The sequence below is a fragment of the Platalea leucorodia genome (assembly GCF_965183815.1).
Source record: "Platalea leucorodia genome assembly, contig: HAP1_HAP1_SCAFFOLD_725, whole genome shotgun sequence".
NCBI lineage: Eukaryota > Metazoa > Chordata > Aves > Pelecaniformes > Threskiornithidae > Platalea > Platalea leucorodia.
In genome coordinates this window covers 1-13,117 of record NW_028120926.1, presented here as the reverse complement: position 1 = coordinate 13,117, position 13,117 = coordinate 1, and the positions used below count along the sequence as shown (strand labels likewise).

At 71.0% G+C, this 13,117-nt stretch overlaps 1 protein-coding gene across 1 annotated transcript; it reads right to left on the bottom strand.

Moving 5' to 3' along the window:
• Window positions 1–289: 289 nt before the first annotated feature.
• Window positions 290–12,976, bottom strand: LOC309604383 (RNA-binding protein 10-like; the record flags this gene model as incomplete). Its single annotated transcript, XM_082339330.1, has 8 exons — window positions 12,912–12,976; window positions 11,867–11,894; window positions 11,126–11,282; window positions 10,866–11,051; window positions 9,796–9,865; window positions 5,935–6,008; window positions 1,058–1,144; window positions 290–350 (listed from the first exon to the last, which is right to left on the bottom strand). Coding segments are annotated over exons 2-8 (652 nt in total), but the record flags the coding sequence as incomplete, so codon positions are not given.
• Window positions 12,977–13,117: the final 141 nt, after the last annotated feature.

The following is a 13,117-nucleotide window of genomic DNA, read 5'->3' as shown; positions in this document are numbered from 1 at the left end:
CAAAATCGGGGGGGTTGAGCCCCCGAATTTGGGGGGGTTGGACCCCAAAATCGGGGGGGTTCACCCCCAAAATCTGGTGGTTGAACCCCAAAACGGGGCTGTTGCACCCCCAAATCACCCCCTAGCCCCCCCATTTCCCCCCCTTGTACCCCCAAATTCACCAACCGAGCCCCCAAATTCACTACCCCCCCCCCCCCCCCCCAAATTCCCCGCCCCCCCCCCCAGCTGGATTTTGGGGGACCCCCGGGCAGTTTTGGGGCGAAAGCCGGGGGTTTTGGGGGTGACTCACCCGCTTTGGGGACGCCGCACTTGAAGCACTTCTCCCGCCGCTTGAAGTTCTGCACCCCGCACTGCCCGGACACCCCCAAACCTCGCGTCGCGCCCCAACCCCCCCGCGCCCCTCCCCCCCCCCCCCCGGGGACCCCCCAAATCTGCCCCCTCCCCCCGCCAGGGCCCCCTCAAATCCCCCCTGGACCCCCAGGGACCCCCCAGGGACCCCCCAAACCCCCCCAGGGCCCCCCAAACCCCCCCCAGGACCCCCCCAAACCCTCCCCAGGACCCCCCGAACCCCCCCAGGACCCCCTTAAACCCCACCAAGACCCCCCCAGGACCCCTCCAAGACCCCCCAACCCCCCCAAGACCCCTCAAGAACCCCCCTAACCCCCCCCCAGGACCCCCTAAACCCCCCCCAGAACCCCTCAAGGACCCCCCCAGGACCCCCCTAGTCCCCCCCAAACCCCCCCAGGACCCCCCAGGACCCCCCCAACCCCCCCCAGGACCCCCCCAGGACCCTCCAGGTCCCCCCCTAACCCCCCCCAGGACCCCCCCCAGGGCCCCCCAACCCCCCCCCGGACCCCCCAAACCCTCCCACGACCCCCTAAACCCCCCCAGAACCCCTCAAGGACCCCCCCCGGCCCCCCCACCCCCCCCCCAGGACCCCCCCAGGACCCCCCAGGACCCCCCAAACCCCCCCTGGACCCCCCCCAGGACCCCCCAGGACCCCCCAAACCCCCCCCGGCCCCCCCCCGGCCCCCCCCCGGCCCCCCCAAGCCCCCACCTTGGCGCAGAGCCAGTCCTCGTTGATCTTGGGCTTGGGGTCGCTGTAGTGGAGGGAGACGCGCTGCCCCAGCAGGCTCAGCCCGTGCTGCGGGGAGCGGGCGCCGCGGCTCGCACCGGCCTCGCACCGGGCTCGCACGGCCTCGCACGGGGGGGGCACCGGGGGGGCACCAGGGCTCGCAGTGGCCTCGCACCGGGCTCGCACGGCCTCGCACGGGGGGGGGGCACCGGGGGGGCACCGGGGGGGCACCAGGGCTCGCAGTGGCCTCGCACCGGGCTCGCACGGCCTCGCACGGGGGGGGGCACCGGGGGGGGCACCGGGGGGGCACCAGGGCTCGCAGCGGCCTCGCACGAGGGCTCACACGGCCTCGCACGGGGGGGCACGGGGGGGGCACCGGGGGGGCACCAGGGCTCGCACCGGCCTCGCACCGGGCTCGCACGGCCTCGCACGGGGGGGGGGCACCGGGGGGGCACCGGGGGGGCACCAGGGCTCGCAGTGGCCTCGCACCGGGCTCGCACGGCCTCGCACGGGGGGGGGCACCGGGGGGGCACCGGGGGGGCACCAGGGCTCGCACCGGCCTCGCACCGGGCTCGCACGGGGGGCACGGGGGGGGGCACCGGGGGGGCACCAGGGGGGCACCAGGGCTCGCACCGGCCTCGCACCGGGCTCGCACGGGGGGCACGGGGGGGGCACGGGGGGGGGGCACCGGGGAGGGCACCAGGGCTCGCACCGGCCTCGCACGGGGGGGGCACCGGGGGGGCACGGGGGGGCACCAGGGCTCGCAGCGGCCTCGCACCGGGGCTCGCACGGGGGGCACGGGGGGGGGCACCGGGGGGGCATGGGGGGGCACCAGGGCTCGCACCGGCCTCACACCGGGGCTCGCACGGGGGGCACAGGGGGGGGCACCGGGGGGGGGCACCAGGGGGGCACCAGGGCTCGCACCGGCCTCGCACCAGGGCTCGCACGGGGGGCACCAGGGCTCGCAGCGGCCTCGCACGAGGGCTCACACGGCCTCGCACGGGGGGGCACGGGGGGGGGCACGGGGGGGGGCACCGGGGGGGCACCAGGGCTCGCACCGGCCTCGCACGGGGGGGGCACCAGGGGGGCACGGGGGGGCACCAGGGCTCGCAGCGGCCTCGCACCGGGGCTCGCACGGGGGGCACGGGGGGGGGCACCGGGGGGGCATGGGGGGGCACCAGGGCTCGCACCGGCCTCACACCGGGGCTCGCACGGGGGGCACAGAGGGGGCACGGGGGGGGCACCAGGGCTCGCACCAGCCTCACATGGGGCTCGCACCGGGCTCGCACGAGGGCTCGCACGGGGGCTCACACGGGGGGGCACCAGGGCTTGCACCGGCCTCGCATGGGCTCGCACGGGGGCTCGCACGGGGGGGCACCAGGGCTTGCACCGGCCTCGCACGGCCTCGCACGGGGGCTCGCACCGGGGGGGGCACCAGGGCTCGCACCAGCCTCACATGGGGCTTGCACCGGGCTCGCACGAGAGCTCGCACGGGGGCTCACACCGGGGGGGCACCGCGGCTCGCACCGGCCTCGCATGGGCTCACACGGGGGCTCGCACGGGGCTCGCACCGGGGGGGCAGTGGGGGGGCACCAGGGCTTGCACCAGGGGCACCAGGGCTCGCACCAAGAGACACGAGGGCTCGCACGAGGGCTCGCACGAGGGCTCGCACCAAGAGACACAAAGGCTCGCACCAGGCTTGCACGAGGGCTCGCACGAGGGCTTGCACCAGGGGGGCACCAGGGCTCGCACCAGGGCTCGCACCAAGAGACACGAGGGCTTGCACCAGGATTGCACAAGGGCTCACACGAGGGCTCGCACCAGGGGCACCAGGGCTCACAAAGGGCTTGCAAAGGGCTCGCACGAGCGCTCGCACCAGGCTCGCACAAGGGCTTGTGCCAAGAGGCACGAGGGCTCGCACCAGGGCTCGCACCAGGGGCACCAGGGCTCGCACCAAGAGGCCCGAGGGCTCGCACGAGGGGGGCACCAGGGCTGGTGTGAGGGGGCACCGGGGCTCGCACCAGGGGCACCAGGGCTTGCACCAGGCTTGCACAAGGGCTCGCACCGGGGGCACCAGGGCTTGCACCGAGAGGCACGAGGGCTCGCACAGGGCTCGCACCAGGGCTCGTGCCAAGAGACACAAGGGCTCGCACCAGGGGCACCAGGGCTCACACCGAGAGGCACGAGGGCTCGCACTAGGGCTCGCACCAGGGCTCGCACCGAGAGGCACGAGGGCTTGCACAAGGGCTCGCACAAGGGCTCGCACGGGGGCTCGCACCGGGGGCACCAGGGCTGGTGTGGGGGGGCACCGGGGCTCGCACCGGGGGCCCCGAGGGCTCGCACCAAGAGGTACAAGGCCTTGCACGAGGGCTCGCAGGAGGGCTCGCACCAGGAGGCACCAGGGCTCGCACGGGGGCTCGCACTGGGGGGGCACCAGGGCTCGTAGCAGGGAGCACCATGGCTTGCACGAGGGCTCGCACGAGGGCTCGCACCGGGGGCACCAGGGCTCGTACCAAGAGGCCCAAGGGCTTGCACAAGGGCTCGCACCAAGAGACACGAGGGCTCGCACCAGGGCTTGCACGAGGGCTCGCACCAAGAGACACGAGGGCTTGCACAAGGGTTTGCACAAGGGCTCGCACCAAGAGACACGAGGGCTCGCACCAGGGCTTGCACGAGGGCTCGCACCAAGAGACACGAGGGCTCGCACCAGGCTTGCACAAGGGCTCGCACCAGGGGCACCGGGGCTCGCACCAAGAGGCACGAGGGCTCGCACCAGGGCTCGCACTGGGGGCACCGGGGCTCACACGAGGGCTCGCACCGGGGGGCACCAGGGCTCGCACCGGGGCTTGCACCAAGAGACCCGAGGGCTCACACAGGGGCTCGCACGAGGGCTCGCACCGGGGGCACCAGGGCTCACAGCAAGAGGCACGAGGGCTCGCACGGGGCTCGCACGAGGGCTCGCACCAGGGGGGCATGGGGCTGGCGTGAGGGGGCACTGGGGGGCACAAGGGCTCGCACCGGGGGCACCAGGGCTCGCACCGAGAGGCACGAGGGCTCGCGCAAGGGCTCACACAAGGGCTCACACGAGGGCTTGCACGACGGGGCACCAGGGCTCGTAGCGGGGGGCACCAGGGCTCGCACGAGGGCTTGCACTGAGGAGGCACCAGGGCTGGCGTGGGGGGGCAGTGAGGGGGCACAAGGGCTCGCACCAGGGGCACCGTGGCTCACAGCGGGCTCGTACGGGGCTCGCACGAGGGCTCGCACCGGGGGGCACCAGGGCTCACACGGGGGCTCGCACCAGGGCTCATGCCCAGAGACCCGAGGGCTCGCACGAGGGCTTGCACGAGGGCTCGCACCAAGAGACACGAGGGCTCGCACCAGGCTTGCACGAGGGCTCGCACGAGGGCTCGCACCAGGGGCACCAGGGCTCGCACCAAGAGGCACAAGGGCTCGCACGAGGGCTTGCACGGGGGCTCGAACCAAGAGACACGAGGGCTCGCACCAGGGGCACGAGGGCTCGCACCAGGGCTCGCACGAGGGCTCGCACAAGAGCACACGAGGCTTCATAGCAGAACTCGCACCAGGGCTCGCACGAGGACGCGTGAAGGCTCGCGTCGGGGCTCGCACGAGGGTTTGCACGAGGGCTCGTACAAGGAGACGCCAGGGCTTGCGCGAGGGCTTGCACGAGGGGGGCACCAGGGCTCGCACGAGGGCTCGCACGAGGGGGGCCAAGGGTCTCGCACAAGGACCTTGCACGAGGGTCTCACATAAGAGTGCACGAGGCTTGCACGAGGGTTGCACAAGCGTCTTAAACGAGGGGTCTCGCACGAGGACCTTGCACAAGGACCTCGCGTAAGAGCGCACAAGGGTCTTGCACAAAGACCTTGCACAAGGACGTTGCACAAGGACCTCACATAAGGGTGCACAAAGGTCTTGCACGAGGACCTTGCACAAGGACCTTGCACAGGAGCCTTGCACAAGGGCCTTGCATGAGGACGAGGACCTCACATAAGGGCGCACGAGGGTCTTGCACGAGGGTTGCACAAGTGTCTCGCACGAGGACCTTGCACGGGGACCTCACATAAGGGTGCACAAGGGTCTTGCACGACGACCTTGCACAAGGGCCTTGCACGAGGACTTCACATAAGGGTGCACAAGGGTCTTGCGTGAGGCTCTTGCACGAGGCTCTTGCATAAGGACCTTGCACGAGGACCTTGCACGAGGATGAGGACCTCACATAAGGCTGCACAAGGGTCTTGCACGAGGGTTGCACAAGGGCCTTGCACGAGGGCCTCCCATAAGGGCGCACAAGGGTCTTGCATGAGGGTTGCACGAGGGCCTTGCACGAGGGCCTCACATAAGGGTGCACGAGGACCTTGCACGAGGGTTGCACGAGGGCCTTGCACGAGGGTCTCGCATAAGGGCGCACAAGGGTCTTGCGCGAGGGCCTTGCACAAGGGCCTTGCGCGAGGGCCTCACATAAGGGTGCACAAGGGTCTTGCACAAGGGTTGCACGAGGGCCTCACATAAGGGTGCACGAGGACCTTGCACGAGGGTTGCACGAGGGCCTTGCACGAGGGCCTCCCACAAGGGCGCCCAAGGGTCTTGCACGAGGGCCTTGCACGAGGACGAGGAGCTCACATAAGGGCGCACACGGGTCTTGCACGAGGGCCTTGCACGAGGGCCTTGCCCGAGTCCCTCGCACGAGGATCGCGCGGGCGCGAGGCAGACGGGAACCCGGGCACCCCCCCCCCCCCAGCACACACCAGTAACCCCCAGTAACCCCCAGCAACCCCGCGGGGAGGGGACCCAGCGCCCACCCCCCCGGGGGCAGGCACCCATGGGTGGGGGGCAGCGACCTGGTTGGCGTCCATCCACCGCGCCGCGTCCTGCACGTGGTGGAACTCCACGAAGGCGAAGCCGCGGCTCTGACCTGGAAGGAGCCGGCGGGAGGGTGGGCGGGGGTGGGCACCCATGGGTGCCCCTGGGACCCCCCTGGAACCCCCTAGGGTGGGGATGGGCACCCATGGGTGCCCCTGGGACCCCCCTGGGAACCCCTGGGGTGGGGGTGGGCACCTATGGGTGCACCAGGGACCCCCCTGGGACCCCCTGGGGTGGGGATGGGCACCTATGGGTGCTCCAGGGACCCCCCTGGGACCCCCTGGGGTGGGGATGGGCACCTATGGGTGCTCCTGGGACCCCCCTGGGACACTTTGGGGTGGGGATGGGCACCCATGGGTGCTCCTGGGACCCCCCCTGGGACCCCCATGGGTGGGGATGGGCACCCATGGGTGCTCCTGGGACCCCCCCTGGGACCCCCATGGGTGGGGATGGGCACCCATGGGTGCTCCTGGGACCACCACGGGTGGGGATTGGCACCTATGGGTGCCCCTGGGACCCCCCTGGGACTCCCTGGGGTGGGGATGGGCACCTATGGGTGCTCCTGGGATCCCCATGGGTGGGGATGGGCACCCATGGGTGCTCCTAGGACCAACACGGGTGCTCCTGGGACCCCCTGGGGTGGGGATGGGCACCTATGGGTGCTCCTGGGACCCCATGGGTGCTCCTGGGACCCCCTGGGACCCCCTGGGGCAGGGATGGGCACCCATGGGTGCTCCTGGGACCCCCACGGGTGCTCCTGGGACCCCCTGGGACCCCCTGGGGCAGGGATGGGCACCCATGGGTGCTCCTGGGACCCCCACAGGTGCCCCTGGGACCCCCCTGCAACATTTAGAGGGGGAGTGGTTGCTCATGGGTGCTCCTGGGATCCCCATGGCTGGGAATGGGCACCCATGGGTGCTCCTGGGACCCCCCTGGGACCTCCTGGGGTGGGGGTAGGCACCCACGGGTGCTCCTGGGACCCCACAGGTGGGGATGGGCACCTATGGGTGCTCTGGGGACCCCCACGGGTGCCCCAGGACCCCCCTGGGACCCCCTGGGGTGGGGATGGGCACCCATGGGTGCTCCTGGGATCCCCACGGGTGCCCCGGGACACTCTGGGGGGGGAATGGGCACCCATGGGTGCTCCTAGGACCCCCCACGGGTGGGTATGGGCACCTATGGGTGCTCCTGGGACCCCCCTGGGATCCCCTGGGGTGGGGATGAGCACCTATGGGTGCTCCTGGGACCCCCCTGGACCCCCTGGGGCAGGGATGAGCACCCATGGGTGCCCCTGGGACCTCCCCAGGACACTTTGGGGGGGAACAGGCACCCATGGGTGCTTCTAGGGGCTCCCTGGGATACTTTGGGGTGGGAAGAGGCCCCCACGGGTGCCCCCGGGACCTCCCCGGGACACTTTGGGGGGGGAATGGGCACCCATGGGTGCATCTAGAGGGTCCCTGGGACACTTGGGGGGGGGAATGGGCACCCATGGGTGCTCCTGGGACCCCCACGGGTGCTCCTTGGACCTCCTGGGGACACTTTGGGGGGGGAACAGGCACCCACGGGTGCTCCTGGGACCCCCATGGGTGGCGATGAGCACCCACGGGTGCTCCTGGGACCCCCTGGGACCCTCTCGGTGGGGATGGGCACCCATGGGTGCTCCCGGTAGCTCTCTGGGTTGGGTAGGGGCACCCTTGGAATCTCCCGCCTTGGGTATCAGCACCCATAGGTGCTCCCGGGACCCTTCTGGGGTCTTTCGGGGTGGGCACGGGCACCCTTTGGATGCTCTGGGTGGGATACGGGCACCCATGGGTGCTCTCGGGACCCCTCTGGGACCCTTTGGGGTGCAGATGGGCTCCTATGGGTGCTCCTGGGTTCCCACTGGACTCCCCTAAGTAGGATACGGGCACCCATGGGTGCTCTTGGGACACCCCTGGGACCCCTTGGGTTTGGGATGAGCACCCATAGGTGCCTCTGGGACCCCCCAGTAGGGTATAGGCACCCATGGGTGCTCCTAACGCTCCCCTGGGATGGCTACGGGCACCCAGGGGATCCTCTGGTTGGGAATGGGCACCCATGGGTGCTCCTGGGACCCCTCTGGGACCCCCTAAGTGGGCTATGAGCTCCTATAGGTGCTTCTGGGACCCCCTAGATAGGGTACGGGCACCCCTGGGTGCCCCCTGGGGAGGGCGCAGCACCCCTGGGTGCTCCTGGGGACAGGACCAGCACCCTTGGGTGCTGCCTGAGGTGGGTCTGGCACCCCTGGGTGCCCCTTGGGCGGAAAACAGGCACCCCTGGGTGCCCCCAGGCAACGGGACCGGCACCCCTGGGTGCCCCTGGGGACGGGACCGGCACCCCTGGGTGCCCCTGGGTATGGCGCAGCACCCCTGGGTGCTCCTGGGGAGGGGACGGGCACCCCTGGGTGCCCCCAGGAAACAGGATCGGCACCCCTGGGTGCCCCTAGAGCTGGGACCAGCACCCCTGGGTGCTCCTGGGGAGGGGACGGGCACCCCTGGGTGCCCCCAGGAAACAGGACCAGCACCCCTGGGTGCCCCTAGAGCTGAGACCAGCACCCCTGGGTGCCCCTGGGGACAGGTCAGCACCCCTGGGTGCTCCTGGGGAGGGGACCGGCACCCCTGGGTGCCCCTGGGAAACAGGACCAGCACCCCTGGGTGCTCCTAGAGATGGGACGGGCACCCCTGGGTGCCCCCTAAGTCCGGCGCAGCACCCCTGGGTGCTCCCTAGGGACAAGACTGGCACCCCTGGGTGCCCCTGGGGAGATGACGGGCACCCCTGGGTGCCCCCCAAGTCCGGTACAGCACCCCTGGGTGCTCCTTGGGAGAGGCTGGCACCCCTGGGTGCCCCCCAAATCCGGCACGAGCACCCCTGGGGTGCCCCTGGCGATGAGATTGGCACCCCTGGGTGCCCCTGGGGTGGGGACTGGCACCGCTGGGTGCCCCCTAAATCCGGCGCAGCACCCCTGGGTGCTCCCTGAGAACGGAACCAGCGCCCTTGGGTGCCCCTAGGGATGGGACCAGCACCCCTGGGTGCCCCTGGGGATGGGTCAGCACCCCTGGGTGCTCTTGGGGATGGGACTGGCACCCCTGGGTGCCCCTAGAGATGGAATCAGCACCCCTGGGTGCTCCTAGGGAGAGGACGGGCGCCCCTGGGTGCTCCTGGGCAGGGGACGGGCACCCCTGGGTGCCCCCCAAGCCCAGCGCAGCACCCCTGGGTGCTCCTGAGGAGATGATGAGCACCCCTGGGTGCCCCCCAAGTCTACCGTAGCACCCCTGGGTGCTCCTAGGGATAGGATTGGGATGCCTGGGTGCCCTTTGGGGATGGGACCAGCACCCCTGGGTGCCCCCTAAGCCTGGTGCAGCACCCCTGGGTGCTCCCTGGGAACACAGCCAGCACCCCTGGGTGCCCCTAGAGACGGAATCAGCACCCCTGGGTGCTCCTAGAGAGAGGGGGGGCACCCCTGGGTGCTCCTGGGGAGGCGATGAGCACCCCTGGGTGCCCCCCAAGCCTGGCACAGCACCCCTGGGTGCCCCTAGGGATAGGATTGGGACCCCTGGGTGCCCCTGGGGCCAGGATCAGCACCCCTGGGTGCCCCCCAAGCCTGGCACAGCACCCCTGGGTGCTCCTAGGGATAGGATTGGGACCCCCCCGTGCCCCTGGGGCCAGGACCAGCACCCCTGGGTGCCCTTAGGGATAGGATTGGGACCCCTGGGTGCCCCCCCAAGAATCCCAGGTGGGTGGGTGCCCCCCCAAAAGGCACCCAGGCCTCTGGGTGCCCACCCTTCCCTCCCAAAAGCGGGGTCCCGGGCGCCCGCGCTCACCTGACGACTTGTTCCGCATCAGCCGCACCTCGCGGGGCTGCACCCCCTGCGCCTGCAGCTGCGCCCGGATCTGGGGGGGGCGGGGGGGGAGACACCCAGGTTTAGGGGGACCCCAGCATTCGGGGGGCACCCAAGAGTCCGGGGGAGGGGCCCCCCAAATGCCTGGCAGACCCCCAAAGCCGCTCGCCCCCCACCCAAGGGCACCCAAAATGTCCTCCCCCGGCATCTGGGGGGCACCCAGGGTGGAGGGGAGGGGACCCGGGGGTCTGGGGGGGACCCAGGGGTGGGGGGGGGGCCGGGGGGGGGGGGGGGGCACCCAAGGGTGGGGGGGACCCAGGGTTTGGGGGGGACCCGGGGGTTTGGGGGGGACGCGGGGGGAGCGAGGGACCCAGGAGCTCAGGGGAGGGTGCCTGTGAGGGGGCGTGGCCTTGGGAAAAGGGGGCGTGGCTTTGTTGGGGTGTGGTCGGGTGGAGGGGGCGTGGCCTGCCTTAGTGGGCGTGGCTATGGCTCTTCAGGGCCACAGCACAACGGGGGGGGGGATTTAAAGGGCCAGCGCGCCCCTGAGAGGCGGGGCTTGGCTGGGGGTGTGGCCAAGATGAGGGGCGTGGCCAACAGAAGGGGCGTGGCCAAGAAAAGGGGGTGTGGTCAAGGTGAGGGGGCGTGGCCAACCATCCCCAAACTGACCTGCTATTGAGCAAATGTCATGAGTGCCAGGAGGGTGGGGCTTAATAGGGGTGTGGCCAAGTGGGCGTGGCCAAAGTAGGTCTGGGCAATGCAAATGGGCGTGGTCGGACCGATGGGCGTGGCCAAAGACAAGGGGGCGTGGTCAACCCTCCCCAGATGACCTGCTATTGAGCAAATGCTGGGGAGGCGGGGCTTCACCAGGGGTGTGGCCAATCTCTGTGGGTGTGGCCGGCCCAGTGGGCGTGGCCAGGGCAAAGGGGCGTGGCTAATCCTCCCCAGGCTGGACCTGCAGGTCTCCAGCGGGATTTAAAGGACCAGCGCGCCCCCCCCGAAGGAGGCGGGGCTTAGCTGAGTGGGCGTGTCCCCCCAAAGGGGGCGTGGCTTACGTCGTTCTCGGTGGCGGCCTGGGGCAGCATGCGGAGCATGACGATGGTGCTGGCCCGCGGCTCGTCTTCGGTTGCCTCCGGCCGGTAATCCTGGTCCCGGTAGTCACCGTCGGCACCGAAGGTCAAGGTCGGGGGGGCCGGGGGGGGGTCCCGCTTCCGGGGGGGCTCCGAGCCCTCGTAGGAGGCCTGGGGGAGGGGCGAAAAGGGGGGGGTTAAGGTGGGGTGGGTGTGGGGAGGGGTCCGCGGCGTCCGGCACCCACCTGAGGGGGGGTCCCGGGAGCGGGGGGTCCCTCCGGGGGCCCCCCGTAGCCGCGATAATCCATGTCGCGATAGTCGTGATCCCGTTGGGTGCGGGAGCTTTCCTCGGCGGGGGCGGGGGCTCCCCCGTAGCGCCCCGTCCGGTCCCCGCGGCCCCCCCTGCGGGAGGGGGAGGGGTCAGGGGGGGTTCCCAATGTCCCCTCCCCCCCCCAGGGGTCTCCAATGTCCCCTCCCCCCTCAGGGGTCCCCAAAATGTCCCCCCCCCGGGTCCCCAATGTCCCCTCCCCCCTCAGGGGTCCCCAAAATGTCCCCCCCCCCGGGTCCCCAATGTCCCCTCCCTCCACCAGGGTCCCCAAACGTCCCCACACCCCCGCAAGGTTCCCCGATGTCCCCTCCCCACTCAGGGGTCCCCAAAACGTCCCCTCCCGGGGTCCCCAATGTCCCCTCCCCCCTCGGGTGTCCCCAAAATGTCCCCTCCCGGGGTCCCCAATGTCCCCTCCCCCCTTTTGGGGTCCCCAATGTCCCCTCCCCCCTTGGGGGTCCCCAAAATGTCCCCCCCCCCAGGGTCCCCAAGCGTCCCCTCCCCCCTTGGGGGTCCCCAAAATGCCCCCCCCCCGGTTCCCCAATGTCCCCTCCCCTCTCGGGGGTCCCCCAAAAGTCCCCTCCCCCCCTTGAGAGGGTCCCCAAAAGACCCCTCCCCCCCCCAGCCCCCAGTTTTGGGGTCCCCCCGGGTCCCCCCCTACCTGCGCTCGTACTCCATGGTGCTGGCACCTGTGGGGGACAGCGTGACTGGGGGGACTGGGAGGGACTGGGAGGGTACTGGGGGGCACTGGGAAGCAACTGGGCAGCATTGGGAGGCATTGGGATGTCCTGGGGGCACTGGGATGAACTTGGGGGGTACTGGGAGGGATTGGGAGGGTACTGGGGGGTAATAGGAGGCACTGGAGGCCACTGGGATGAGCTGGGGTGGTACTGGGAGGCACTGGGGGGTAACTGGGTTGCACCAAGAGGGGCTGGGATGAACTGGGGGAACACTAGATGTAACTGGGAGGGAATAGGAAATAACTGGTGGGTGCTGGAGGGACTGGGGTGACCTGGGAGGCACTGGAAGGGACTGGGATGAACTGGGGGGAACTAGGACAAACTAGGATGGATGAGGATGAACTGGAGGAGTACTGGGAGACACTGGGACTGACTGGAATGACTTGGGTGGGGCACTGGAAAGGAATAGGAAGAACTGGGATGAACTACAAGGAGTACTGGGAGGCAGTGGGGGGCACTGGGAGCACCTGCATGGGTACTGGGAGGCACTGGGACAGACTAGGATGAACTGGAGGAGCACTGGGAGTGACTGGGATGACCTGAGGGGGCACTGGGAAGGACTGGGATGAACTGGTGAGGTACTGGGAGGTATTGGAGGGCAACTGGGAGGGAGTGGGAGGGACTGGAATGACGTGAGGCGGTACTGGGAGGCACTGGCGGATACTGGGAGGGCCTGGGGGGGTAACTGGGAGGGAACTGGGATGAACTGGGACCAGCCCCAGAGGTAGCCAAGGCAGCAGAGGACCCCCGCCCGGCCCCGCCCCCTCATTAGCATGCGAAACCCCGCCCACCCCGGCACCCAGGCCGGGCCCCGCCCCCCTCCAGCGGGCTCCAGCGCCGGGCCCCGCCCCCTCACCCCCTCCTATCCAATCCCCGCCGGCGCCGGGGGCCCCGGTAAGCCCCTCCCCTCCCCGGTAAACCCCGCCCCTCCCCGGTAAGCCCCGCCCCTCCCCGGTAGGCCCCGACCTCTCCGCGCCGCTCCGCCGCCGCCGCTCCCCGCCAGCAAAATGGCGGCGCCGCTCCGCGCTCGCCCCGCCCCTCCCGCCCGCCCCCCCTCCGCCGCGCTCCCATTGGCCGCTCCGCCCGCCCATCCGCGCGCTCACCCTTCTCATTGGTCGGCGGCGCCGGCCCTGGAGGGAGGGGGAGGTGAAGGGGCGGGGCGTCGCTCGACC